This window comes from Saccopteryx leptura, chromosome 4 (assembly GCF_036850995.1).
Source record: "Saccopteryx leptura isolate mSacLep1 chromosome 4, mSacLep1_pri_phased_curated, whole genome shotgun sequence".
Lineage (NCBI taxonomy): Eukaryota > Metazoa > Chordata > Mammalia > Chiroptera > Emballonuridae > Saccopteryx > Saccopteryx leptura.
Genome location: NC_089506.1, coordinates 224109111 through 224133682, shown reverse-complemented (window position 1 = coordinate 224133682; position 24572 = coordinate 224109111). Strand labels below are relative to the sequence as shown.

Below are 24572 nucleotides of genomic sequence, written 5' to 3'. Positions count from 1 at the left end.
GACCTGTGGTGAGTTCTGAGCTGGCCTGTCCACACTGGAGAACACACTGGGGCCGAGCTGTCCAACAGAAACACGCAACGTGAGCTACACATGTGAGAGACGGTTTTCCAGTAGCTCCATTCAAAAAACAAAACAAAACTAAAAAAACGAAAAAAAACAGAACCAGGTGAAATTCATTTTAATAATACATTTTATGTCACCAGCTATATCCTATCATTTCAACATGTATTTGCCCTAAAAGAAATTATTATGGAGATAGTTTACTTTTTTTTTTTTTTGGTAACAAGTTCTTGAGATGCAAGGTGTATTTTGCACTCACCGGCATTTGTCAGGTTGTATAAAACGAGCCCCATTTCAAGGGGGCAGCAGCTACTCGCAGCCAGGGGCTGCCACACTGGACAGCCCGGAGTTCACGCCTTGTCCTCACAGGGTGGACTGTGGACCGGCAACATCAGCATCCCCCGGGGGTTCCTTAGACCCGCCCGGGACTGTACTTGAACAGGAACCCATAGATTAAATATCTGTGATCCTTTAAAATGTGTCTGTTCACTGCCAGCGCCCAGTGGGGTGGCCTCAGGAGGCCGGGACTTTGGGAAGTGGCCAGGACAGGAGGGTGCCACCTCTAGAGAAGGGTCTCCCTTGCCCCCTCTGCCTGGTGAGCACACAGCGAACATGGAAGTGGGTCCTCGCCGGACAGCACATCTGCCCGGGGTGCCTTGAGCTTGGACTGCCCAGCCTCCAGAACTCCGGGGAACAGATGTTGTTGAAGCCACCATTCTGTGGTGTTGGCATCACAGCCTGAATGAAATAACAACCCACGACCACTGCAGCTGCCTGCAGGTTTGGAAAGTGCTTTGTCAACATTGTTTCCTTCAGCCCTTGTGACAATTCTATGACGGGTCCTTTTCTCCGCTTGACAGATACAGAAAGTGGGGTTTGGAGAGAACAGGTGACTTCCAAGTGTCACCTCCCAGAGTCCCTTTTCTACGGCCACCCGCCCCAGTCTGCCTCCTTCCTTCACGGCCCCTCCGGGACTCCTGACGTCTCCGAAATGCTGCCGCCACCTTTGCCCTCTGCCCCCTGGCCCTGGGCCCCCTGGACCCCTGGACAGCTGAAATGAGAGTGCCCAGACCTCCTGCTCTGTGCCCAGCACCCCTCTGGACAGCTGTAATGAGAGTCCCCAGACCCCCTGCTCTGTGCCCAGCACCCCTCTGGACAGCTGAAATTAGAGTCCCCAGACCTCCTGCTCTGTGCCCAGCACCCCTCTGGACAGCTGAAATTAGAGTCCCCAGACCCCCTGCTCTGTGCCCAGCACCCCTCTGGACAGCTGAAATTAGAGTCCCCAGACCCCCTGCTCTGTGCCCAGCACCCCTCTGGACAGCTGAAATTAGAGTGCCCAGACCCCCTGCTCTGTGCCCAGCACCCCTCTGGACAGCTGAAATTAGAGTGCCCAGACCCCCTGCTCTGTGCCCAGCACGCCTCTGGACAGCTGTAATGAGAGTCCCCAGACCCCCTGCTCTGTGCCCAGCACCCCTCTGGACAGCTGAAATTAGAGTCCCCAGACCCCCTGCTCTGTGCCCAGCACCCCTCTGGACAGCTGAAATTAGAGTCCCCAGACCCTCTGCTCTGTGCCCAGCACCCCTCTGGACAGCTGAAATTAGAGTCCCCAGACCTCCTGCTCTGTGCCCAGCACCCCTCTGGACAACTGAAATTAGAGTCCCCAGACCCCCTGCTCTGTGCCCAGCACCCCTCTGGACAGCTGAAATTAGAGTCCCCAGACCTCCTGCTCTGTGCCCAGCACGCCTCTGGACAGCTGTAATGAGAGTCCCCAGACCCCCTGCTCTGTGCCCAGCACCCCTCTGGACAGCTGAAATTAGAGTCCCCAGACCCCCTGCTCTGTGCCCAGCACGCCTCTGGACAGCTGTAATGAGAGTCCCCAGACCCCCTGCTCTGTGCCCAGCACCCCTCTGGACAGCTGAAATTAGAGTCCCCAGACCTCCTGCTCTGTGCCCAGCACCCCTCTGGACAGCTGAAATTAGAGTCCCCAGACCCCCTGCTCTGTGCCCAGCACCCCTCTGGACAGCTGAAATTAGAGTCCCCAGACCCCCTGCTCTGTGCCCAGCACCCCTCTGGACAGCTGAAATGAGAGTCCCCAGACCTCCTGCTCTGTGCCCAGCACCCCTCTGGACAGCTGAAATTAGAGTCCCCAGACCCCCTGCTCTGTGCCCAGCACGCCTCTGGACAGCTGTAATGAGAGTCCCCAGACCCCCTGCTCTGTGCCCAGCACCCCTCTGGACAGCTGAAATTAGAGTCCCCAGACCCCCTGCTCTGTGCCCAGCACCCCTCTGGACAGCTGAAATGAGAGTCCCCAGACCTCCTGCTCTGTGCCCAGCACCCCTCCGGCCCCGCCTTCTTACGGGGCTGAATCGGCAAAGGCCTCCGGGTCAGCTGACATGTTCACTGCAGGGTGTCCGTCCAGAGTACCTTGTTCTGAACAGAAATGCAAAGGCTTCCGGCTCTGTGTGAGCTGAATTCAGGCCTTCATACCTGTAAATACTGCAGCTCCTGTCGCGGCGGCTGCTGAGGGCGGTTTGCTGACTCGGCCTCTGGCGGGAAACTTTGGCCCGAAACCCAGCAGGGGGGACAGAGGGGTCTTCTTGAATATCAACAGTCTCTCCTGTGCCCCTGCTAGCGACTCCCGCTCCTCTGGCCAGCTCTGCTTCCTGTCGACCCCCCCCCCACTCCCCCCTCCCCGCCCCGCCCGGCTTGCTGGGTTTTCGGCCAGAACACCCCTTGCCCGCGGGTCACTGCCTTGCTTGCTGCCCACGGGTCTCAGCTCCGGGTGCCTCAGCGACCTCCCTAACCACAACTGGAACTCAAACTCTCGCCAACCGGGCACCACCAGTCTCCGGCCTCACCTACCTTGAATTCTCCTTTTTTCTTTTTTTTTTAACCTGTATCACTTTCTAACATTTCATATATATATATATATATATATATATATATATATATATATATATATATATATATATTTTTTTTTTTTTTTTTTTTTTGTATTTTTCTGAAACTGGAAACGGAGAGACAGACAGATTCCCGCATGCGCCCGACCGGGATCCACCCGGCATGCCCACCAGGGGGTGATGCTCTGCCCACCAGGGGGCGATGCTCTGTCCCTCCGGGGCATCACTCTGCCGCGACCAGAGCCACCCCAGTGCCCGGGGCAGAGGCCAAGGAGCCATCCCCAGCGCCCGGGCCATCTTTGCTCCAATGAAGCCTTGGCTGTGGGAGGGGAAGAGAGAGACAGAGAGGAAGGAGAGGGGGAGGGGTGGAGAGGCAGATGGGTGCTTCTCCTGTGTGCCCTGGCCGGGAATCGAATCCGGGACCTCTGCACGCCAGGCCGACGCTCTAGCACTGAGCCATCCGGCCAGGGCTAACATTCCATATATTTTTAAAAGACATACCTTCCTTTTTTATTTCCAGCTGTATTGAGGTGTGATTGACAAAATGGTGCCCACTGAGGGTGGGTAATGCGAGGTCAGCAATGCCCACCATCGAGTTAATGAACACCTCCCCTCTCAGACAGTTCCCATTCAATATGTTTTTTTATTTAGACAGTTAAGTTGAGCAGGGTGACACTGGTCAGCCAGAGCCCACAGAGGGAAGGAAACATCTCCACATCGTCTGGACTCGATCACGCCGTGTACCCATCACCCAGAGTCAGATCATCCTCCGCTCTTGTATTTGTTTCTCTTCATGTCCCCCCCCACCCAGTATTTCTTCTGTGTTGACTTGGTTTACTGTCCGTCACCTCTCCCCCGTGGGTGTGCACTAGAATAGGAGCTGCAGGAGGACACAGACTTCTCCTAGGACTGTGTCCCTGCCACCCGGTGAGAGTTTCCTGAGTGTTTGCCGAGTCAGGGAATGGGAAATGCAGAGCCGACATTTTTATCTGGCGGACCTCGCGCTGAGACGCTCCCACGGGCAGCAGGTCCAGCTTGACCTCGGCCGCAGGTGCGCAGCTGTTCCTTGTTTTCCAGAATCCGGTCAAACCTGGTGCGAGCTCCCCGTCTCCGGGACCCACGGGGACTCCGGGACCCACGGGGACTCCAGGCTCACTTCGTGTTCAGAGTGGTTTCCTCACCCTTCGCATGGGCTCAGAGTCCCCCCGCGGGAGGAGGGGCCGGAGCCTCGTCCACGGCCGGTCTTTCTAAGAATTCGGGGTCACCCTGGATGCTCGGCCGTCACTGTGTTCTGTTCCCCTGTGGCTTTGTCTCATTTCTTGGTCAGCCATGGTGGCCCATTTCTTATTATTTATATATTTTTATTAAGTGAGAGGAGGTGACGCAGACAGACAGACTCCCAGACTCCTGCATGCACCCCGACTGGGATCCACCCAGCAAGCTTCCTACTGGATGATGCTCTGGCTATCTGGGACCCCTGCTCTGTTGCTCAGCAACTGAGCTATTTTAGCACCTGAGGAGAACCCAGGGAGCTATTCTCAGCACCCAGGGCCAACTTGCTCAGACCGTTCGAGCCATGGCTGCGGGAGGAGAAAAGAGAGGGAGGGAGAAGGCAGGAGAGGAGAAGCAGATGGGCGCTTCTCCTGTGTGCCCTGACCAGGAATCAAACCCAGGACTTCCACACACTGAACTGATGCTCCACCTCTGAGCCAACCAGCCGGGGCCCACGGTGGCCCATTTCCATGAGGGCATGCTCTTTCCTTCCTGCCAAGCTCAGCCACAGGGAATTATCTCCTTGGCCCTTAAAGTCTACTCCCCTGTGCCCAGAACTCTTACAGGACCCAGGCAACCATCCTCACCTCTGAATTTTCAGCCAGATCTGAAACAACACTCTACCTTCAGCGAGGTGGGACAATTAACGACCTGTTCTTCAGGAAACTTGATCTCAGTATCACTCTCTCCTTCACTATTTGATAAGATGATAAGAGCTGGGCAGGCCCCTCGCCGGAGATGACCTGTTACTATCTGACAAGGGTAACGATGATGCTGATAAAAATAACTGCCTTTCATTTATTCATTCAACGCACATCTCTGAGCACCTACTGCCTGCTGGGCAAAATAAAGGAGGTGGCACCAAGCAGGTGGCTGGTCAGTCTCACGAAGAAGAACAAAGCCTGGACAGAGAATGGGGAGTGCTGGGGGAGGGGGCAGTTAGCAGCAGTAACTGAAGTGAGTGGTCAGGAAAGGCCGGGCTGAGAAAGTGACCGCCGAGGGCAGAGCAGCCCGGCAGAGGACGCCACCGGTGCAAAGGCCCAGCGGTGTGAGGGTGACCGGCACGCGAGAGGGATGCCGAGAAGGCCCGTGGGGCTGGCGCACAGTTGGGGAGCGTCAGCAGCGGGGTCGGGGCCGGCTTCCTGCCCTCCAGGTGCCATCGCTGCCCTCGTGGAAACTTCCGCCTCCTCCAACCGTCCCAACAGCCCTGGGAGCTGTGCGCCACGTTACCGGGGAAAAGACGGAGCCTCGGGAAGCCCAGTGACGTGTCCAAGGTCAGGGGTCTCCTGCGCCACCCCCCAGGGCCCCGGTTTATTCCGTGTCTGGCTCGCCCCGTGCTCTGTGGCTCCTTCTCACCCTCCGTGACCGAGCGTCCATCAGTGCAGGGAGGGCAGGGCCCCCTCTTACTCAACAATGGCCCATTCTTCTCCGCACACACCCCTCCCTGAGGGTCCTCCAGATCCTCGGAACTCGGAACTCTGCTGCTGAGGCTGCTCTGGCCTCGTGGGTCCAGGAAGGGACTTCACTTCTGCCTCTGGACTCCTCTGGAGCACCCGGCTGCCTCGGGGGTCCCGCTCTGGTCGCCAAGGGGACCCAGGGGGCTGCCCTCTGTCTGGACCACGACCTCCCGCCTCCCGTGCACGCGCGGCGGAGTTGGCTGCCCTGACCTGGGTGGGCCCCAGGGGGCCTGAGCGTAGCCCGGCTTTCTGCAGGTATGAGTTTGGGTGCCCCGGCCATTCTGACCGATGCGGACAGGCACCTGCCCGTATGCCAAGGTGGTGACAGATTTAAGTGTGGGCTTCAGCGTAGATTGGAGAAACATCCGGATCGCCCCCAACAGGCACACACACACTTCCACCACCACCACCAAGACCAATGAAATGTGAACCTGCTGGGTTCGGTTTTCAGCACCAGTGTTTTTAAAAAGTTCTTCAAGGGGTTCTTAGTGCTTGGTCACGGTGGAGAACCGCTAAAATGGACCTTGTGGAGCTTGTGGGAAATTAAATCAGGTCGCTTGGTTATTCACTAAAGTGACCAGTATTTCCGGAAGCTCTAAATCTGGGCTGAGGGGGCGAGGAGACCACAGGGAGCAGAAATAGAAACGAGGAGTTTGAAGAAAAGAGGCGATGTCTCAGGTGCTGGAAACTGAGGCCGGGGAAACAGGGTGTCCTAGAAACACCTCACCTCCCTGACGTGTAGAAAGGAAGTCTCTAACGACGTCGAGGGAAAAGCCAACAAGAAGTGTTCTGTTGGAACCGCGAGAAACGGACGTCGGCCACACAACCAAGCGGTCAGATGAGGAGTCTTGAGTTCAAAAGCCGGCGACCCACGAGGGAACTGACGTTCCAGAAACTCGGGGTCCCAAATGCGCTCAGGAGCAAGATTGCATTCTGGTCAGGGAGTGGGGAGGGGAGGAAGTCCAGCAGTAAAACCAGGCAGTGAGGCAAACTCATTCGCAATGTTTATCTATGGGATTATGTCGGGGAGAAGCACTCGGGGTACAACGGCAATCCTGCAAAACCAGCCCCAAGGCCAGGGGTAGGGAGTCTGTTAGAAAAAGTAAGTTCTGCTGAAAGTCTCTTTGCTTTAGAGGGAGTAAGTTCTGCTGAAAGTCTCTTTGCTTTAGAGGAAGTAAGTTCTGCTGAAAGTCTCTTTGCTTTAGAGGGAGTAAGTTCTGCTGAAAGTCTCTTTGCTTCATTTCAGAAGTGGAGCCTCAGGTCCTCAGTGGTCCTTGTGCTCAGGTCCGTCAGCTTACTTCCCAGGGGGGTAGAAGCCTGCCACTCCCCACTCCCCACTCCCACACACACAGAGGGTCAGTCACCCTTGGGGTGTGCAAGGGGCCAGTGGACCAGGAAGCCCTTGGTGCCTGGCAATGATGGGGCCAGCAGAGCAGCATCTGGGAAGAGAGTCCCCTCTAAGGACACAGGCTGGTCTTGGGCGAGGGTCTCCACGCCTCCTCCTCCGTGAGTTGCTGCCACAGAGCGACGGGGACCCGCCGGGCTCCCCACCCTCCTGGGTGGTGGCGCCTTCTAGTTCCACAAGGTCCCCCCGTGGCTGCCGGGGGCGGGCCTGTTACGAGTGACAGCGTCTTCCTGCTCTCTGTCCTTTATTTCCACTTTCCTCCCTTCACCCGTCTTCCCCCTTTTTCTGCTCTCATCCTCTCTCCTCTTCCCGAGTTGGTGACAGTTTGGGGTGACAGCCTGTATAGACTGTCCCACGTGGGCGGGAAGAACGGGAATGCAGGGGCCGGAATCCGCCGTCTGCTCCACGGGGGGTCTTGTGCCTGCTGGGAAGGTCTCGTGCCTGGTCCCTGCGTAGGAGGGTTAGAAACAGCGGATAAAGGGCTGCGACTCCCGAGAGGGCCGACCGCCGCCCCAGAGAGGCGGGGGATCCCCTTCCGTTGGGCCGCGCCGGGCTGCGCCCCACCCTCAACCCCATCCACCGGGATGCAGTTACAGTGTGTCCATAAAGTCATGGTGCACTTCTGACCGGTCACAGGAAAGCAACAAAAGACGATGGAAGTGTGAAATCTGCACCAAATAAAAGGAAAACCCTCCCAGTTTCTGTAGGATGATGTGGCAGCATGTGCGCATGCGCAGATGACGACGTCACACCGTGTATACAGCGGAGCAGCCCATGGCCAGGCCAGTCGAGATGTGGACGGTACAGAGGAAAGTTCAGTGTGTTCTGTGGCTCGCTAAATTCAGATCTGTGACCAAAGTGCAATGTGAATATCGGTGCGTTTAGAACGAAGCGCCACCACCTAGGAATAACATTACTCGGTGGGATAAGCCGTCGAAGGAAACCGGCAGTTTGGTGGAGAAACCCGGTTCTGGTAGCCATCAGTCAGTGACGAGTCTGTAGAGGCTACGGGATAGCTACCTAAGGAGCCCTAAAAAAATCTGTGCGTGAGCCCACATCGAACTGCACTGAATAGGTATGAAACTGGGAGAGTTTTCCTTTTATTTGGTGCAGATTTCACATTTCTATCATCTTTTTTTTTTTTTTTTCATTTTTCTGAAGCTGGAAACGGGGAGAGACAGTCAGACAGACTCCCGCATGCGCCCGACCAGGATCCACCCGGCATGCCCACCAGGGGCAACGCTCTGCCCACCAGGGGGCGACGCTCTGCCCCTCTGGGGCATCGCTCTGCCGTGACCAGAGCCACTCTAGCACCTGGGGCAGAGGCCAAGGAGCCATCCTCAGCGCCTGGGCCATCTTTGCTCCAATGGAGCCTCGCTGTGGGAGGGGAAGAGAGAGACAGAAAGGAAGGAGAAGGGGAGGGGTGGAGAAGCAGATGGGCGCTTCTCCTGTGTGCCCTGGCCGGGAATCGAACCCGGGACTTCTGCACGCCAGGCCGACGCTCTACCACCAGGCCAACCGGCCAGGGCCTCTATTGTCTTTTGTTGCTTTCCTGTGACCGGTCAAAAATGCACCATGTCTTTACGGACACACTGTATATCTGGTGACTCAGTTCCTTTGTCCTCGGTGAAACCTCTCAGCTGCAGTTTTATTACCCTCTCTTCCAAAGCTGGCAGCTGGAATCCACGACCATGGTTCTAGGGACTGGGGAAGGGGGTAGGGGAAGGACCCTGTCCAGCCATCGGCCGTCCAGTCTGCACCTTTGTGGACTGGGCACCATCGCTGTGCCCACGACAGACATACCGTGAGGGTTAGTGAGCTGCTGAGCGTTGAGCTCAAACACTAGCCTAAGGCCTCGGATTAATTTATAGCTATGGGCAGCATGAGACTGGGTCCTGAGTCCACAGGGGTCAGCGAGGAGAGAGACAGGGCTGGGTTTTAGCAAAGAGAAGAGACGGAAGCTAGGGCTCCTGCAAGACTGTGATTTAGAAGAAGTACATCTATTTGGTCACTCGGATGACCAGAATGTATTTGTCCGAGGTATGTGGTCATCAGCCCACAGCAGTGGTGGACTTCAGCCGGTTTGCACCTAATGTTTTGTTGAGTTTGGTGAACTGGTTGTTAAAATGACCCTTGTCACCAGGGTTCTCTCTCAGGTGGACGCCTGGGCAGCCGCCCAGTGTGGAAATCACAAACTGACACCCCTCACGCTTTCTTAACGTTCAGCTGCGCACAGCGTATCCTAAGTGCCCGTGGTCATGTTCATCCAGGTGAAAAAAATTGCATGTGAGGATGCTCATCAAGAAGCAATATAGAAATATCTTAAATAACCCTTTTATTGTTTTTTTTGGTCAGGTATTATATAATATTTTTTCATTAATTTTTTTTTTTTTTGTATTTTTCTGAAGCTGGAAGCGGGGAGAGACAGACAGACTCCCGCATGCGCCCGACCGGGATCCACCCGGCACGCCCACCAGGGGCGACGCTCTGCCCACCAGGGGGCGATGCTCTGCCCCTCCGGGGCGTCGCTCTGCTGGGACCAGAGCCACTCTAGCACCTGGGGCAGAGGCCAAGGAGCCATCCCCAGCGCCCGGGCCATCTTTGCTCCAATGGAGCCTTGGCTGCGGGAGGGGAAGAGAGAGACAGAGAGGAAGGAGAGGGGGAGGGGTGGAGAAGCAAATGGGCGCTTCTCCTGTGTGCCCTGGCCGGGAATCGAACCTGGGTACCGCTGAGCCAACTGACCAGGGCCTTTTTCATTAATATTTTAAAACTCTTTCTTATAACACCATCTAGTTTTGTGTACCTCTTTTATTCTTCTTGTTTAAGGATTCAGTGCAGGAAATAATAAACTACCTTTCAGTATATATATTTTTATTCTTAAGCGGCCATGAGGACAGAGAGCTGGCTGTTATGTTATTTGAACCCCACCCCTGACTGACCCACAGTTCCTGCCTCACCCCTCCCCAAGCCCGGATTGTATGGAGCCATCGGAGCATCTTTTGTGACAACATTTGGTGTCTCCTCCTCACTTGCTGAACTCCCTTCAGAGCCAGGCAGGGGAGACGGGCTCTTCACCAGCTTCCTCCCCCCACAAGGTGGATGTGAAGGGGCGACTTGGAAAGCACGTGGGGGTGGGGGCTGGCTGTTAGGGGAACCCACCGTAAACACAGTGGAAGGACTCCAACCCCCTGGGCTCCCTGGGAGGACGGCACGAATCACCGAGGCCCCATGATTTCATCGATCGTTGCTCAAGTCATGTCGCCTCCGTCCAAACCCAGAGAGATGGGTTTGCCGAGCTCCCGGGCTGGGGAACCAGACCCCCTCCAGGGGGAGCTGCCGCATGGGACCCCCACCAAACCCCACAGACACAGGCCCCTCCGTGTGGGACCTTGGCTCTGGGTCTCTTCCTCTGATATCCTTTGTCGTCGACCCGTAATCGAGCGAGTGAACACGGGTCTCCCGATTTCTGTGAGTCACCCTCAGCCGATTCATGGACCCCCCCCAAGAAGGGGCGGTGACAACCTCCGGCTCATAGCCAGGTGGTGAGGAGTGCAGGGGACCCCCGGCGGTGGGGGATGGGCATCTGAAGTGGAGGCAGGTCCCACGGGACCCCGCCCTGAACCTGTGGGATCTGATGCTCTTTCCGGGCAGAACGTGTGAGATCTGAGTGCGTGGGACGCCCTCCTGGTGTCTGAGAATTGCTTGTGGGTGTGGGAAAGTTCACACACACACACTCATGCACACACACGCGCACGCGCGCACGCACACACACACACACGTTGGGATAGAGAGCCCCCTGTGAGCACCCCAGAAGCGTCACACCTCTGACCGCTTTTCCCTGTTGTCATCTTCCTCCTCCTGGCAGGGAGGCGGGGGGTCCTGTCCTGTCCTGTCAGCACGTGTCTGTCCAGACCCAGAGACGGCAGCACGGACGGCTGGGCACTCAAGTCCCTTCCGTTCTGAAAAGCCCCCTCTGACAAGCCGGACACTTGAGCCAGCGCCCGGTCCCCGCTGGGAGTGAGTCTCCAAGGCCTGTTTCGGAACCCACATCAAACCTCGGTGCTCTGCTGAGCAGAGCTGGTCGTAAGGAGAGACGGTGACCCGGAACCCACTAGAATGTGGAGCTGCAGGGTCTTAGACAATTTCGCACGGAGAACTGGTCCCAGTTCACTATAGATGGGCGATAAAATGACGTGAAATCTACTTTTTAAAAATCCTCTGATTGCTAAACACGTTTCTCAGGTAAATAGAAATCATTCATTCATTCCTTCCTTCCATGTGTTCATTTTCCTGCCACAAATGCCCGATGCTAGGAATGCAACAGTCGACAAAGGTCAGATCCTCTTTCACGTCACCTGAAGAATGACTAGAGAAAGTGTTGTGTGTCTTCTCGACGAAGACGCTCCGGTAGTCTGTGTGCTGCGCAGGACAGCGGCTCCGAGCTTGAGGAGGACGTGCAGAGACTGATCCTCTGGTCTGCATTTTCAGGGGAGACACAGGGTATCAGGGAGAGAGGCAGCTTCCCAGCAGACCATCAACCTGGTAGTTAAGAATGGTTCAATAAAATGAGGAAAAGAGGAAAGGAAGGCATGTCATAGCTCTAATATGTACACTTATGGGAAGATATCGAAGACAGATTTAATATTATTGAGTACGACAATCAGAACACCCGGCCCTGGCTAGTTGGCTCAATAGTAGAGCATCAGCCCAACATGTAGATGTCCCAGGTTCGATTCCTGGTCAGGGCACACAGGAGAACTGACCATCTGCTTCTCAATCCTTCCCTCTTCCTCTCTCTCTCTGTCTTCCTCTCCCTCAGCCATGGCTCAATGGTTCTAGGAAGCCAGCCCTAGGCCCTGAGGATGACTCCTTGACCTCCCCTCAGGCACTAAAAATAACTCCATTGCTGAGCAGCGGGAGCAACTGTCCACATTGGGCAGAGCATCTCCCTTAGGGGTCTTGCCAGGTGGATCCCAGTCGGGGCACACGCAGGAGCCTATCTCTCTGCCTCTTCTCCTCTCACTTAAAAGAAGAAAAGAAAAAATGAAAATCAGACCACCAAATATGCCACTCACGTTTGAACATGTGCCTTCGTATAGGCATCTTCAACATCTGTAAGGACTCATTCCAGACTCTGAGCAGTGGCTTTCTCAAGGGTGGAATTACGGGAGAGATTTTTATTTTCTAGTTAACGTATCTTTGTTGTATTTGGTTGGCATTTTTTACAAGTGTTTATTCTAGTCATAACTTAAAAAAAAAAAAAAGACACTTGCACCTGAGGAGAAAATTTGTTCAAAAACGGGGTTACGCTGGGCGGCAGTGAGCGTCGTGCGAGGAGGCGCATTCCAGGGGCGCTGGGGGGGCGCTGGGGGGGGGTCATGAGGCAGAGGCTGCAGCTGGGGCTGGACTGGTCCCCTCTTAGCTCCAGAGGCTCAGCCGAGGATGTGGCTCTGCGGGGGTCTCCCCTCGTGTCTGGGAGTCAGTGGGCTCGGTGGGGGGCGTGTGATGAGGCTTCTCGCTGCTCTGAGCGGGGCCCTGCGTCTCAGAGGTACCCCTGTGCCGTTGGACACGGGCCTGGAGGTTAACCTGACGCTTCTCCTCTCCTCTGGGGCCTCTGCTCAGGCCTCTGTCTCTGCACAGGGACTGCTGGGCAGGGCAGGGGGGAGGGAGTGAGAACCTGGGACCTCACCACTGGTGTGGATAACGGGGGGACCCTGTGTCTCCCCCTGCTGGGCAGGGGAGGGGGGAGGGGGTGAGGACCTGGGATCTCACCACTGGTGTGGATAATGGGGGACCCTGCTTCCCCTCCTGCTGGGCAGGGGAGGGGGAGGGAGTGAGGACCTGGGACCTCACCACTGGTGTGGATAATGGGGGACCCTGTGTCTCCCCCTGCTGGGCAGGGGAGGGGGAGGGGGTGAGGACCTGGGACCTCACCACTGGTGTGGATAATGGGGGACCCTGTTTCCCCTCCTGCTGGGCAGGGCAGGGGGGAGGGAGTGAGGACCTGGGACCTCACCACTGGTGTGGATAACGGGGGACCCTGTTTCCCCTCCTGCCGGCAGGATAGCCATGGGGCTGCTCTGGACGCCTGTCCTGCTGCTGCTGACCTCTCCTGTCTCTGCGGTCCGGGACTCCCCAGAGGACGGTGCCGGAGAGGACGAGCCCGTCCCCACGCCCGAGCCCTTGCACGTCGCGGTGGAGGGCAACCTGATGGTGCTGACACCTGCCGGCCTGGCCCAGGCGCTCAGCCAGACCCGCTTCCTCCTGGTGCTGTTCCGTGAGTGTCGCCCCCTCGCTCCTGGGCTTGGGGGGCGGGGGGCCTGAGGCCTGCCTCCCTGCTCCTGGGGGAGTGTCGCCCCCTCGCTCCTGGGCCTGGGGGACGGGGGCTGAGGCCTGCCTCCCTGCTCCTGGGGGGGGGCAGAGGAGAGTTACCTATTGCTAAACCTAGGAGAAGACGTTATTATTAATATGTTTTAAAAAGTCATGCGTATGTAACATTATTCCCAGTTTCCAGATGGGAATGCGAGTCCAGGGAGGTTCGATAGTTTGTGAGATGCACACTGCCACACGGTGCTCTTTTTTTGGTCTTTTTCTGAAGTTAGAAGCAGGGAGGCAGAGAGACAGACTCCAGCATGCGCCCTACCGGGATCCACCCGGCACGCCCACCAGGGGGCGATGCTCTGCCCACCAGGGGCGACGCTCTGTTGTGACCAGAGCCACTCCAGCGCCTGGGGCAGAGGCCAAGGAGCCATCCCCAGTGCCCGGCCCATCTTTGCTGCAATGGAGCCTTGGCTGCGGGAGGGGAAGAGAGAGACAGAGAGGAAGGAGAAGGGGAGGGGTGGAGAAGCAGATGGGCGCTTCTCCTGTGTGCCCTGGCCGGGAATCGAACCCGGGACTTCCGCATGCCAAGCCAACGCTCTACCACTGAGCCAACCAGCCAGGGTCACTACGGTCTTTATTTGTATGTGGCTTCTCTGTCTCCATGGAGACAGGAGCCAGGACTCATCCTCAGGTGTCTGTAACATTCTGAACCTCAGGTTTGTTTTTTATTTCTTCTGTAAAATGGGCATGAACATAGCGGCCATACAGGATTGTTGTTGAGATGAAAGGAGATAATATGTTTAAAAACTGTTGGAACACAGTCAGAGAGCAATTCACGATGACAGTGACGGGCAGGCTCTCAGGAAGGGAGTCGTAGACCACGATCTTTATCACCTGGATCGTGGGCTACTCCTCCTCTGTGGCCCGCTGCCCTCTGCACGAGCAGACCTTCTGAGCAGAGAACAGGTCCTTTTCCTCAGGCACTGGCACTGAGCTGTGCCCGGGGACAGGGTGAAAGGGACTTCCACGACAGCTCCCACACAGCGAGCACTTCCTGCGTGTTGGGCAACATCCTCCGTGCCTCTACACAGTAAGTCACCACGACCCAGTGCGGTGGAACGATGTCTCCCTGTTTTACAGCTGAGGAAACAGAAGCTCAGAGAGGTCAAGGGATTTGCCCGAGGTCACACAGCGTTTTAAAAACTGGGGAGATTTCACAATTAACTTTGACTTTATCTCTGCTCTTTGAAAAAGACGAAAGGAGAAATCTGGAAGCACTAGCTCCTCCTCTTGCGATAGGACAATTAGCTGGAACTGACCAACGATGTCCCCTTTGGGTCAGCGCGCTTGCCTGTCAGTTTGCCGCAGTCCCTGAGCGGCTGACCCCACACAGTCAAACCCCCGTCTGAAATTCAGGCCTCCCCCTCCCCAGTTTTTCCTCCATCTCTGGTTTTTCTCCTCTGATTCATCCTCTCTGAGCGAAGCCACTTTCGTGGAGGGAGCGCGGGTGGGCGAGGGGGTCGTGGAGGGGGTCACGGAGGGAGCGTGCGTGGGGGACGGGGTCGCGGAGGGAGCGCGGGCGGGTGAGGGGGTCGCGGAGGGAGCGCGCGTGGGCGAGGGGGTCGCGGAGGGAGCGCGCGTGGGGGACGGGGTCGCGGAGGGAGCGCGGGCGGGCGAGGGGGTCGCGGAGGGAGCGCGCGTGGGCGAGGGGGTTGTGGAGGGGGGTCACGGAGGGAGCGTGCGTGGGGGACGGGGTCGCGGAGGGAGCGCGGGCGGGCGAGGGGGTCGCGGAGGGAGCGCGGGCGGGCGAGGGGGTCGCGGAGGGAGCGCGCGTGGGCGAGGGGGTTGTGGAGGGGGGTCACGGAGGGAGCGTGCGTGGGGGACGGGGTCGCGGAGGGAGCGCGGGCGGGCGAGGGGGTCGCGGAGGGAGCGCGCGTGGGCGAGGGGGTTGTGGAGGGGGGTCGCGGAGGGAGCGCGCGTGGGCGAGGGGGTTGTGGAGGGGGGTCACGGAGGGAGCGTGCGTGGGGGACGGGGTCGCGGAGGGAGCGCGGGCGGGCGAGGGGGTCGCGGAGGGAGCGCGGGCGGGTGAGGGGGTCGCGGAGGCAGCGCGGGTGGGCGAGGGGGTCGCGGAGGGAGCGCGCGTGGGGGACGGGGTCGCGGAGGGAGCGCGGGCGGGCGAGGGGGTCGCGGAGGGAGCGCGCGTGGGCGAGGGGGTCCCAGGCTGCTCGGCAGGCCGCTGCAGCCGCGTCACAAGGCGTCACCGAGCGGAGCGTTCCTCTCTGCTCCTCCTTCCCCTCCAGGGTTCAGGAGGGAAAACCAGACCGGTTCCTTCCCGCCTGCGTCCATCAGGGTGCGTTCCTGTTGCGTAACATTCCCTCAAAGCAATCGCAGACCTCTCATTTCCCTCAAAACGAAGGCTGTTAACGGTTTTTGCAACCTACGAGCCAGGGCACATGCTGGTTCTCCTTCAAGTCCACGAAGCGAGACCTTGGAGGGGGGATCCACTTTGGGCCATGGTTGCTTTGTTTTGTTTTGTTTTGTTTTGTTTTGTTGTTTTTTGTATTTTTCTGAAGTTGGAAGCAGGGAGGCAGAGAGACAGACTCCCGCATGCGCCCGACCGGGATCCACCTGGCAAGCTCACCAGGGGGCGATGCTCTGCCCATCTGGGGCGTCGCTCTGTTGGGACCAGAGCCATTCTAGTGTCTGAGGCAGAGGCCATGGAGCCGTCCCCAGCGCCCGAGCCAACTTTGCTCCAATGGAGCCTTGGCTGCGGGAGGGGAAGAGAGAGACAGAGAGGAAGGAGAGGGGGAGGGGTGGAGAAGCAGATGGGCGCCTCTCCTGTGTGCCCTGGCCGGGAATCGAACCCGGGACTCCCGCACGCCAGGCTGCCGATCTATTGCTGAGACAACCGGCCAGGGCAGGTTTTTATACATGCCTCTGAGCCAGGGGAAGCATCCCCTTCTGCTCTGCTGAATGATGGCTTCAGCCAACCTCTCACATCTCTCTCTCTCTCTCTCTCTCTCTCTCTCTCTCTCTCACACACACACACACACACGCACACGGACACACACACACACACGGACACAGGCCTCCGTTCCATGGTTCCTTTCAGAGGGAAATTGGGAGCCCTGCGGCCTGTTCTACTTCTCGAGGAATTGTAAGGTTCGGGCTTACACAGGTCGGACATCCAAACCGTCTTCTCTCTGGTGCTGTGGGTCCTGGACCTTCGGGAGAGATGTTGAAGGACTCAGAGCCGCACATTTCGTACGCACAACACACACAGCAGCCCTCACTGACCCTTCCAGAGCGTCCAAGCTGGGGGGCCCGTTCTTTCCACGTGCAAAGGCAGGATGGCCCCGTCCTGAGCGGAGCAGAAGGACAACTTCCTGAGTCTCTGGAACCTTCCCGGACCTGTTATCACGTAGAGATCGACCCTGAGCTGGGGCTTCAGAGAGAGCCAGTCGGTTTTAAATTCTTTCATCACCTTTGATAGCAACTCCCTTGAACACTTTTAAACTTAAAGCCGTTCCCAGCGAGGGTGTTTCTAAGCAGCAAACAGCAGCAGAGATTTTTTTGTCTGAAAGAGACGAGTGAATATTTAATTCTTTCTAAAACACAGTTTCAAGCAAAAATAATGTCCAAACTAATGGACAAGCCTTCTAAAGGGACCTTGGGAAAAGCTAATCTCTTGGCTTTAAAAGCAATACCACAGCCTCCACCCCCACCCCCCAGAGTGCCTGGGCTCTTGACAAAGAGGATTTTCCCAATACTGTCCCCAGGGAGGTAGCGTCCCGGTGACCCGACATCCTCAGCTGCCTCCTGGTCTCTCGCCTCTCCCAGGACTTGAGGCTCAAACGCAGAGGGTCGGCCAGGAGGAGCCTCGCTCACGGTCTGTCCCTCACGCACCTCAGATGCTCTGTGTGCCCCAAATCAGGCCTCATCGTTTTTGTTTTGTGGGGTGTTTTTTTTTTTTTCCTTTTGGGAGTTCATCACCTTTGATGGTCTCTAAGACCTCAGGTCCACGCCAGACATCGCAAGGTCATTCTTGACTCCTGGGTCCACCCCTCACCCGTCACTGAGTCCTGTTAGTGCCGCCTCCTGAAGCCATTTCCTGTCTTCTCGTCCCCCCCCCCCCACGGCCTTACCTCTGGCCTCGCCATTCCACACCTGACCCCTAGACGGTCTCCCTTCTCCCTCCCGGGCCGTCTCTGCCACAAACCCAGACATACTTATTTTTTCTAAAATGCAAATCTGATGGGGGTCACTCCCTGATTTAAAAAAAAAAAACCCTAAAGACGCCCTAAGACTGCAAACTCCTTATCGTAGCTACCGTGTCCTCTGCCTGATCTAGCTGGGCCAGCCTCCCCACTCCACTCTAGACCTGGAGTTATTTGCCAGATCAGTCAAACTGACTCAGGCCCCAGGGCCTTTGCACATGCCTCTGCTTCTAGGGTTCTTTCTGCACTTCTTCATCTGGCTTGGTAGGTTGAAGCCCCTGGAATCACCTGGTCAGGAGGCTCTGCTCACCTCACTGTAACCTAGAATGGTGATTCCTACCTCCCATGAGCTCACACAGCCCTCTGCACCCTGGGTACCCTGCATTGAAACCATTTTAACCTTGCGTGCTCCGTGCTCCGTGGGGGATAAGGACCAGGTGTGGTTCGTCTCTTGATTCCTAACATCTTGCCTAGTGCCTGGAGCACGGTAGGTCTGCAGAGATGTTGAAAAAAACAACAACAACAAATGAATCCACGAACGAGCTTTTCTTTGACCCGTGATGTTCTCCATCGTGAGACAGAGAAAAGGGAAGGTCCTCCTGAGAAGGTGACAGTTCAGGACAGATCCGAAGGCAGGGAGGCTGCGGCCCAGGCAGCCAGCGGGGAGGAGAGAGCCTGTGGTGCAGCTGACAGAGCACTGGTGGTCCGCCTGGTCCCTCCGCCCACTAGTGGTCGTCAGCCTGGTCCCTCCGCCCACTGGTGGTTGTCAGCCTGGTCCCTCTGCCCACTGGTGGTTGTCAGCCTGGTCCCTCCGCCCACTGGTGGTGGTCCGCCTGGTCCCTCCCGCCCACTAGTGGTGGTCCGCCTGGTCCCTCCGCCCACTGGTGGTGGTCCACCTGGTCCCTCCCGCCCACTAGTGGTGGTCCGCCTGGTCCCTCCGCCCACTGGTGGTGGTCCACCTGGTCCCTCCCGCCCACTGGTGGTGGTCCGCCTGGTCCCTCCGCCCACTGGTGGTGGTCCGCCTGGTCCCTCCGCCCACTGGTGGTGGTCCACCTGGTCCCTCCAGCCCACTAGTGGTCCACCTGGTCCCTCCCGCCCACTAGTGGTGGTCCGCCTGGTCCCTCCCGCCCACTAGTGGTGGTCCGCCTGGTCCCTCCGCCCACTGGTGGTGGTCCACCTGGTCCCTCCCGCCCACTAGTGGTCCACCTGGTCCCTCCCGCCCACTAGTGGTGGTCCACCTGGTCCCTCCGCCCACTAGTGGTGGTCCACCTGGTCCCTCCATCCACTAGTGGTGGTCCACCTGGTCCCTCCGCCCACTAGTGGTGGTCCACCTGGTCCCTCCATCCACTAGTGGTGGTCAACCTGGTCCCTCCCGCCCACTGGTGGTTGTCAACCTGGTCCCTCCCGCCCACTAGTGGTGGTCCACCTGGTCCCTCCGCCCACTAGTGGTGGTCCACCTGGTCCCTCCGCCCACTAGTGGTGGTCCACCTGGTCCCTCCATCCACTAGTGGTGGTCCACCTGGTCCCTCCCGCCCACTAGTGGTGGTTGTCAACCTGGTCCCTCCTCCCACTAGTGGTGGTCCACCTGGTCCCTCCGTCCACTGGTGGTGGTCCACCTGGTCCCTCCCGCCCACTAGTGGTCATCAGCCTGGTCCCTACCGCCCACTAGTGGTGGTCCACCTGGTCCCTCCCGCCCACTAGTGGTGGTTGTCACCTGGTCCCTCCGTCCACTAGTGGTGGTCCGCCTGGTCCCTCCGCCCACTAGTGGTGGTCCGCCTGGTCCCTCCACCCACTAGTGCTGGTCAACCTGGTCCCTCCCGCCCACTAGTGGTGGTCAGCCTGGTCCCTCCGCCCACTAGTGGTGGTCAGCCTGGTCCCTCCGCCCACTAGTGGTGGTCCGCCTGGTCCCTCCACCCACTAGTGCTGGTCAACCTGGTCCCTCCCGCCCACTGGTGGTTGTCAACCTGGTCCCTCCGCCCACTGGTGGTGGTCCACCTGGTCCCTCCAGGAGGAGGAACGGCAGACCTGACTGCCTTGGACTCCTGTCCCCTTCGTCCAGGAAGCCCCCCCCCCCCACTTCCAACTTTTTGTTCCAGTTCTTTGCAGCTGTTTCCAGAGGAGAGTTCCCACCCACTCCCGCTCGTAGCCCAGCAACGTGAGGGGCCAAGAATCTTTCTTAATTTAATTTTTTTTCTGAGTGACAGAGACAGAGAGAGGGACAGGGACAGACAAACAGGAAGGGAGAGAGATAAGAAGCATCAATTCTTCGTTGTGGCACCTTAGTTGTTCATTGACAGCTTTCTCATTTGTGCCTTGACCGAGGGGCTCCAGCCAGGCCAGTGACCCCCTTGTTCAAGCCAGTGACCCTGGGCTCAAGCTGGTGAGCTTTGCTCAAACCAGACGAGTCTGTGCTCAAGCTGGCGACCTCGGGGTCTCGAACCTGGGTCCACTGCATCCCAGTCCGGTGCTCTATCCACTGCGCCACCGCCCGGTCAAGCTAATTTAATTTTTTTTATTAAAGTATAGTTGCCATACAATAATATAATTCATGTCCACTGTGCAACCGCGAGATTCTGTATTTATGTACCTGATGATGTGACCATCGGTCTAGCAACCATCTGTCACTGCACAAGTCTCATGTAGAGTGTGAGTTCCGTCTGACACCCCCTGCAAGCGGGATGGGCTCGGAGCGGGTAGGGGAGCATCATAACCTCCCCTGTACCCACGTCCCACTCGGGCCTGCCTTCCCCGTGAGTCCCCTTGCCGTGATTTCTGCAGCTACAGGGCAACCGGGGCCCAGTTTGGCCTGTGAGTTCCGGGACTTCCCACCAGGTGGCGCTCATTCATTCTCTCCCTCGTTCTGTCTCCCCTCCCCGTGGCTCCCAGGTAATTTCCGACCACAGAAATTTCGCAACAGTAACAACCACAGTGATGACATGTGTCTATTATTCTACTACCTATATTAAAATGGACAGGTTGATATATAATAGCGTGTATTTACAGATACACAGTCACGGAGTGTATATTAGTTATTATAGTCTATGTTCATACATGCAGAGGATTGGTGTGGGCTCAGGGTTTAACAGGTTAGAGAGACAGGCGCCTGGGTCTGGATCCGGCTCCCGCTCTCCCTGCCGTGTGGCCTTGGGCAAATAGAGCATGTGGCCGTGCCTCAGTTTCCTCATCTGGGTCCGAAGGGTACCTGCTCCCTATGGGAACTGGGAAGATGAAATGGTCGAATCTATGTTGGCTCTTAGAAATAATAAGCACGGTAGAACTGGCGGTCTGTCAACCTGGTGACTGTGACAACCTCACGCCATAGCCACTCTCCTCTCCGCTTTCCTCTGAGGAAAGTGGGTCTTAGAGAGGTTATTAGGTGGCCCCAAAGCGGCGCTGAAAACCCCCTTCTTCCCAAAGAGCCCTGATATGTGGCCCCCACACTGGCCAAGTTCACGCTGCACGCGTGACATCTGTGAGAGCTCGCCGGGCGTCCGCAGGGCACGGGAAGGGCGTGGTGCTCGGTAGCCTAGACGAGCCCACGCCTTCAGGGGGACCGGAGGTGTGTGTGTGTGTGGGGGGCAGGCCCCCGAGGGAGTCCCACTTTCCCTGGGCTCTTTCAGACAACGCGTCCTCAAAGCCGTCCCGGAGCCTGGCCGAGGAGCTGGGCAAAGCCGCGGAGATCGTGGGCAGAGGCAAGAACGGGGTCGGCTTCGGCAAGGTGGACGTCGCGGTCGAGACGGAGCTTCGAGAGGAGTTCGACGTCCGGAGGGCCCCAGAGTTGAAGCTGTTCTTTGAGGGCAACAGGTCGGAGCCCATCAGCTGCCGAGGTAACGGCGCTGGCGGGTCACCCACAGTGAGGTTCGCTGCGCGCACACACGGTGACCGTGTGCCAGTGGCTGAGAGGAACTACGGGTGCCGTTATTGCTCATGCGGAGCCCTGCTGGCAGTCAGGGAGTGGAGTGGAGCTGGGAGGGGGTGTCTGCTCCTCACAGTCTCTCAGGGACCCAGGCTCCTTCCAGCTGTGGCTTCCTTTCCCTCAGGTCTCTGTATCCTGTGAGCGAAAGGGGCAAAGAGTCAGAGGACCCCCCCCCCCACACACACACACACTGGCTGTGACAGTGGCCCAGGCCCGGGAGTGACAAACATTACTTCCATTCTCATCCCATTGACCAAAATTCTGTTACACGACTCCACCCACCGACAGGCGAACAAGCGTGTGTCCGTGAGAAGAAGGAGACAGATTCTGGTGAGCACGTAGCTTGAGGGCTCGGATCTCAGCCGCTGTCGGGTCCTCGGAGTGCCGTGAGGTGGGGTGACAGGGTGCACAGTGTACAAACCACCAGAGACCAGAGAGTGAGGTCCTAGCTTCACCTGACCCCCTTCCACCCCAACCTCCCGTTCTCGCTAGAATGGTTTGAGAATAATCTTGGCCCCCGGCTGCTGAAGAGGAGACGGAGGGACGATGGAACCAGGACAGGTTTGGGACAAGGTGACTTCCGAATGCTTTTGCTCCTTAACATCCTCCGTCTCACTCTCGAACTCAGCCATTCATTGATTCAACGCTCTTTTATCGAGAACCAACTATGCATCAGGCCCTGTCTTGATGTTGAAAATGATTGAAGAATTATGTGCCTCATTGTGGCACATGGTGGGTCCTAATTTTTTTAAAAAATGTTAACTATATGGATGCATAAGGGGTGGATGGCTGGAACAGCCCCGGTAAGCTCAGGTGAGCCCAGCGCAGCCTGTACGATGCTGGTAGGATGTTTCCTACATGGGTGCAGAATGGTTAAACCTCAGGAAGCCGAGGTCGTCTTTTGCAGGACCTGGTCAGCAGGTCGGCTGTGTGAGTATTGTTGCAAGAACCAGGAGACCCAGGGAGCGTGACCACCTGTGGGGAGCTGCAGGGTGCCTTCCAGTTCTCAGAACAGACGCAAGGGGGCGTGAGACTCGCAGGGGAGGGTGCAGCCAAGACGCCCGGGTCCGGCAGGTCACAGAGGACACTGGTCACAGAGGAGACTGGTCACAGAGCAGACTGGTCACAGAGCAGACTGATCACAGAGGACACTGGTCACAGAGCAGACTGGTCACAGAGGAGACTGGTCACAGAGGAGACTGGTCACAGAGGACACTGGTCACAGAGGAGACTGGTCACAGAGGACACTGGTCACAGAGGACACTGGTCACAGAGGACACTGGTCACAGAGCAGACTGGTCACAGAGGACACTGGTCACAGAGGAGACTGGTCACAGAGGAGACTGGTCACAGAGGAGACTGGTCACAGAGGACACTGGTCACAGAGGAGACTGGTCACAGAGCAGACTGGTCACAGAGCAGACTGGTCACAGAGGAGACTGGTCACAGAGCAGACTGGTCACAGAGCAGACTGGTCACAGAGGAGACTGGTCACAGAGGACACTGGTCACAGAGGAGACTGGTCACAGAGCAGACTGGTCACAGAGGACACTGGTCACAGAGGACACTGGTCACAGAGGACACTGGTCACAGAGGAGACTGGTCACAGAGGACACTGGTCACAGAGGACACTGGTCACAGAGGAGACTGGTCACAGAGGACACTGGTCACAGAGGACACTGGTCACAGAGGACACTGGTCACAGAGCAGACTGGTCACAGAGGACACTGGTCACAGAGGAGACTGGTCACAGAGGAGACTGGTCACAGAGGAGACTGGTCACAGAGGACACTGGTCACAGAGGAGACTGGTCACAGAGCAGACTGGTCACAGAGCAGACTGATCACAGAGGACACTGGTCACAGAGCAGACTGGTCACAGAGGAGACTGGTCACAGAGGAGACTGGTCACAGAGGACACTGGTCACAGAGGAGACTGGTCACAGAGGACACTGGTCACAGAGGACACTGGTCACAGAGGACACTGGTCACAGAGCAGACTGGTCACAGAGGACACTGGTCACAGAGGACACTGGTCACAGAGGAGACTGGTCACAGAGGAGACTGGTCACAGAGGACACTGGTCACAGAGGAGACTGGTCACAGAGCAGACTGGTCACAGAGCAGACTGGTCACAGAGGAGACTGGTCACAGAGCAGACTGGTCACAGAGCAGACTGGTCACAGAGGAGACTGGTCACAGAGGACACTGGTCACAGAGGACACTGGTCACAGAGCAGACTGGTCACAGAGGACACTGGTCACAGAGGAGACTGGTCACAGAGGACACTGGTCACAGAGGACACTGGTCACAGAGCAGACTGGTCACAGAGCAGACTGGTCACAGAGGACACTGGTCACAGAGGACACTGGTCACAGAGCAGACTGGTCACAGAGCAGACTGGTCACAGAGCAGACTGGTCACAGAGGACACTGGTCACAGAGGACACTGGTCACAGAGGACACTGGTCACAGAGGAGACTGGTCACAGAGCAGACTGGTCACAGAGGACACTGGTCACAGAGCAGACTGGTCACAGAGGAGACTGGTCACAGAGCAGACTGGTCACAGAGCAGACTGGTCACAGAGGAGACTGGTCACAGAGGACACTGGTCACAGAGGACACTGGTCACAGAGCAGACTGGTCACAGAGGACACTGGTCACAGAGGAGACTGGTCACAGAGCAGACTGGTCACAGAGGACACTGTTCACAGAGGAGACTGGTCACAGAGGACACTGGTCACAGAGGAGACTGGTCACAGAGCAGACTGGTCACAGAGGAGACTGGTCACAGAGCAGACTGGTCACAGAGCAGACTGGTCACAGAGGAGACTGGTCACAGAGGACACTGGTCACAGAGCAGACTGGTCACAGAGGACACTGGTCACAGAGGAGACTGGTCACAGAGGAGACTGGTCACAGAGGACACTGGTCACAGAGCAGACTGGTCACAGAGGTCACTGGTCACAGAGCAGACTGGTCACAGAGACACTGGTCACAGACATGGTCACAGAGGACACTGGTC

General features: G+C 57.4%; 2 protein-coding genes across 4 annotated transcripts in view; one reads left to right on the top strand and one right to left on the bottom strand.

Annotated features, from left to right (window-relative positions):
- The window catches only part of LOC136404021 (lysine-rich nucleolar protein 1-like), a 360920-nt gene that overhangs the window by 186429 nt on the left and 149919 nt on the right, over nucleotides 1-24572 (bottom strand). The window lies entirely within an intron of this gene.
- LOC136404369 (histone-lysine N-methyltransferase PRDM9-like) overlaps nucleotides 13164-24572 on the top strand; it is a 16861-nt gene continuing 5452 nt past the window's right edge. Inside the window, exons 1-2 of the mRNA XM_066383686.1 lie at nucleotides 13164-13371; nucleotides 21253-21459. Of these exons, the coding sequence (XP_066239783.1) occupies nucleotides 13164-13371; nucleotides 21253-21459 (415 nt within the window). The remainder of the gene's footprint in view (nucleotides 13372-21252; nucleotides 21460-24572) is intronic.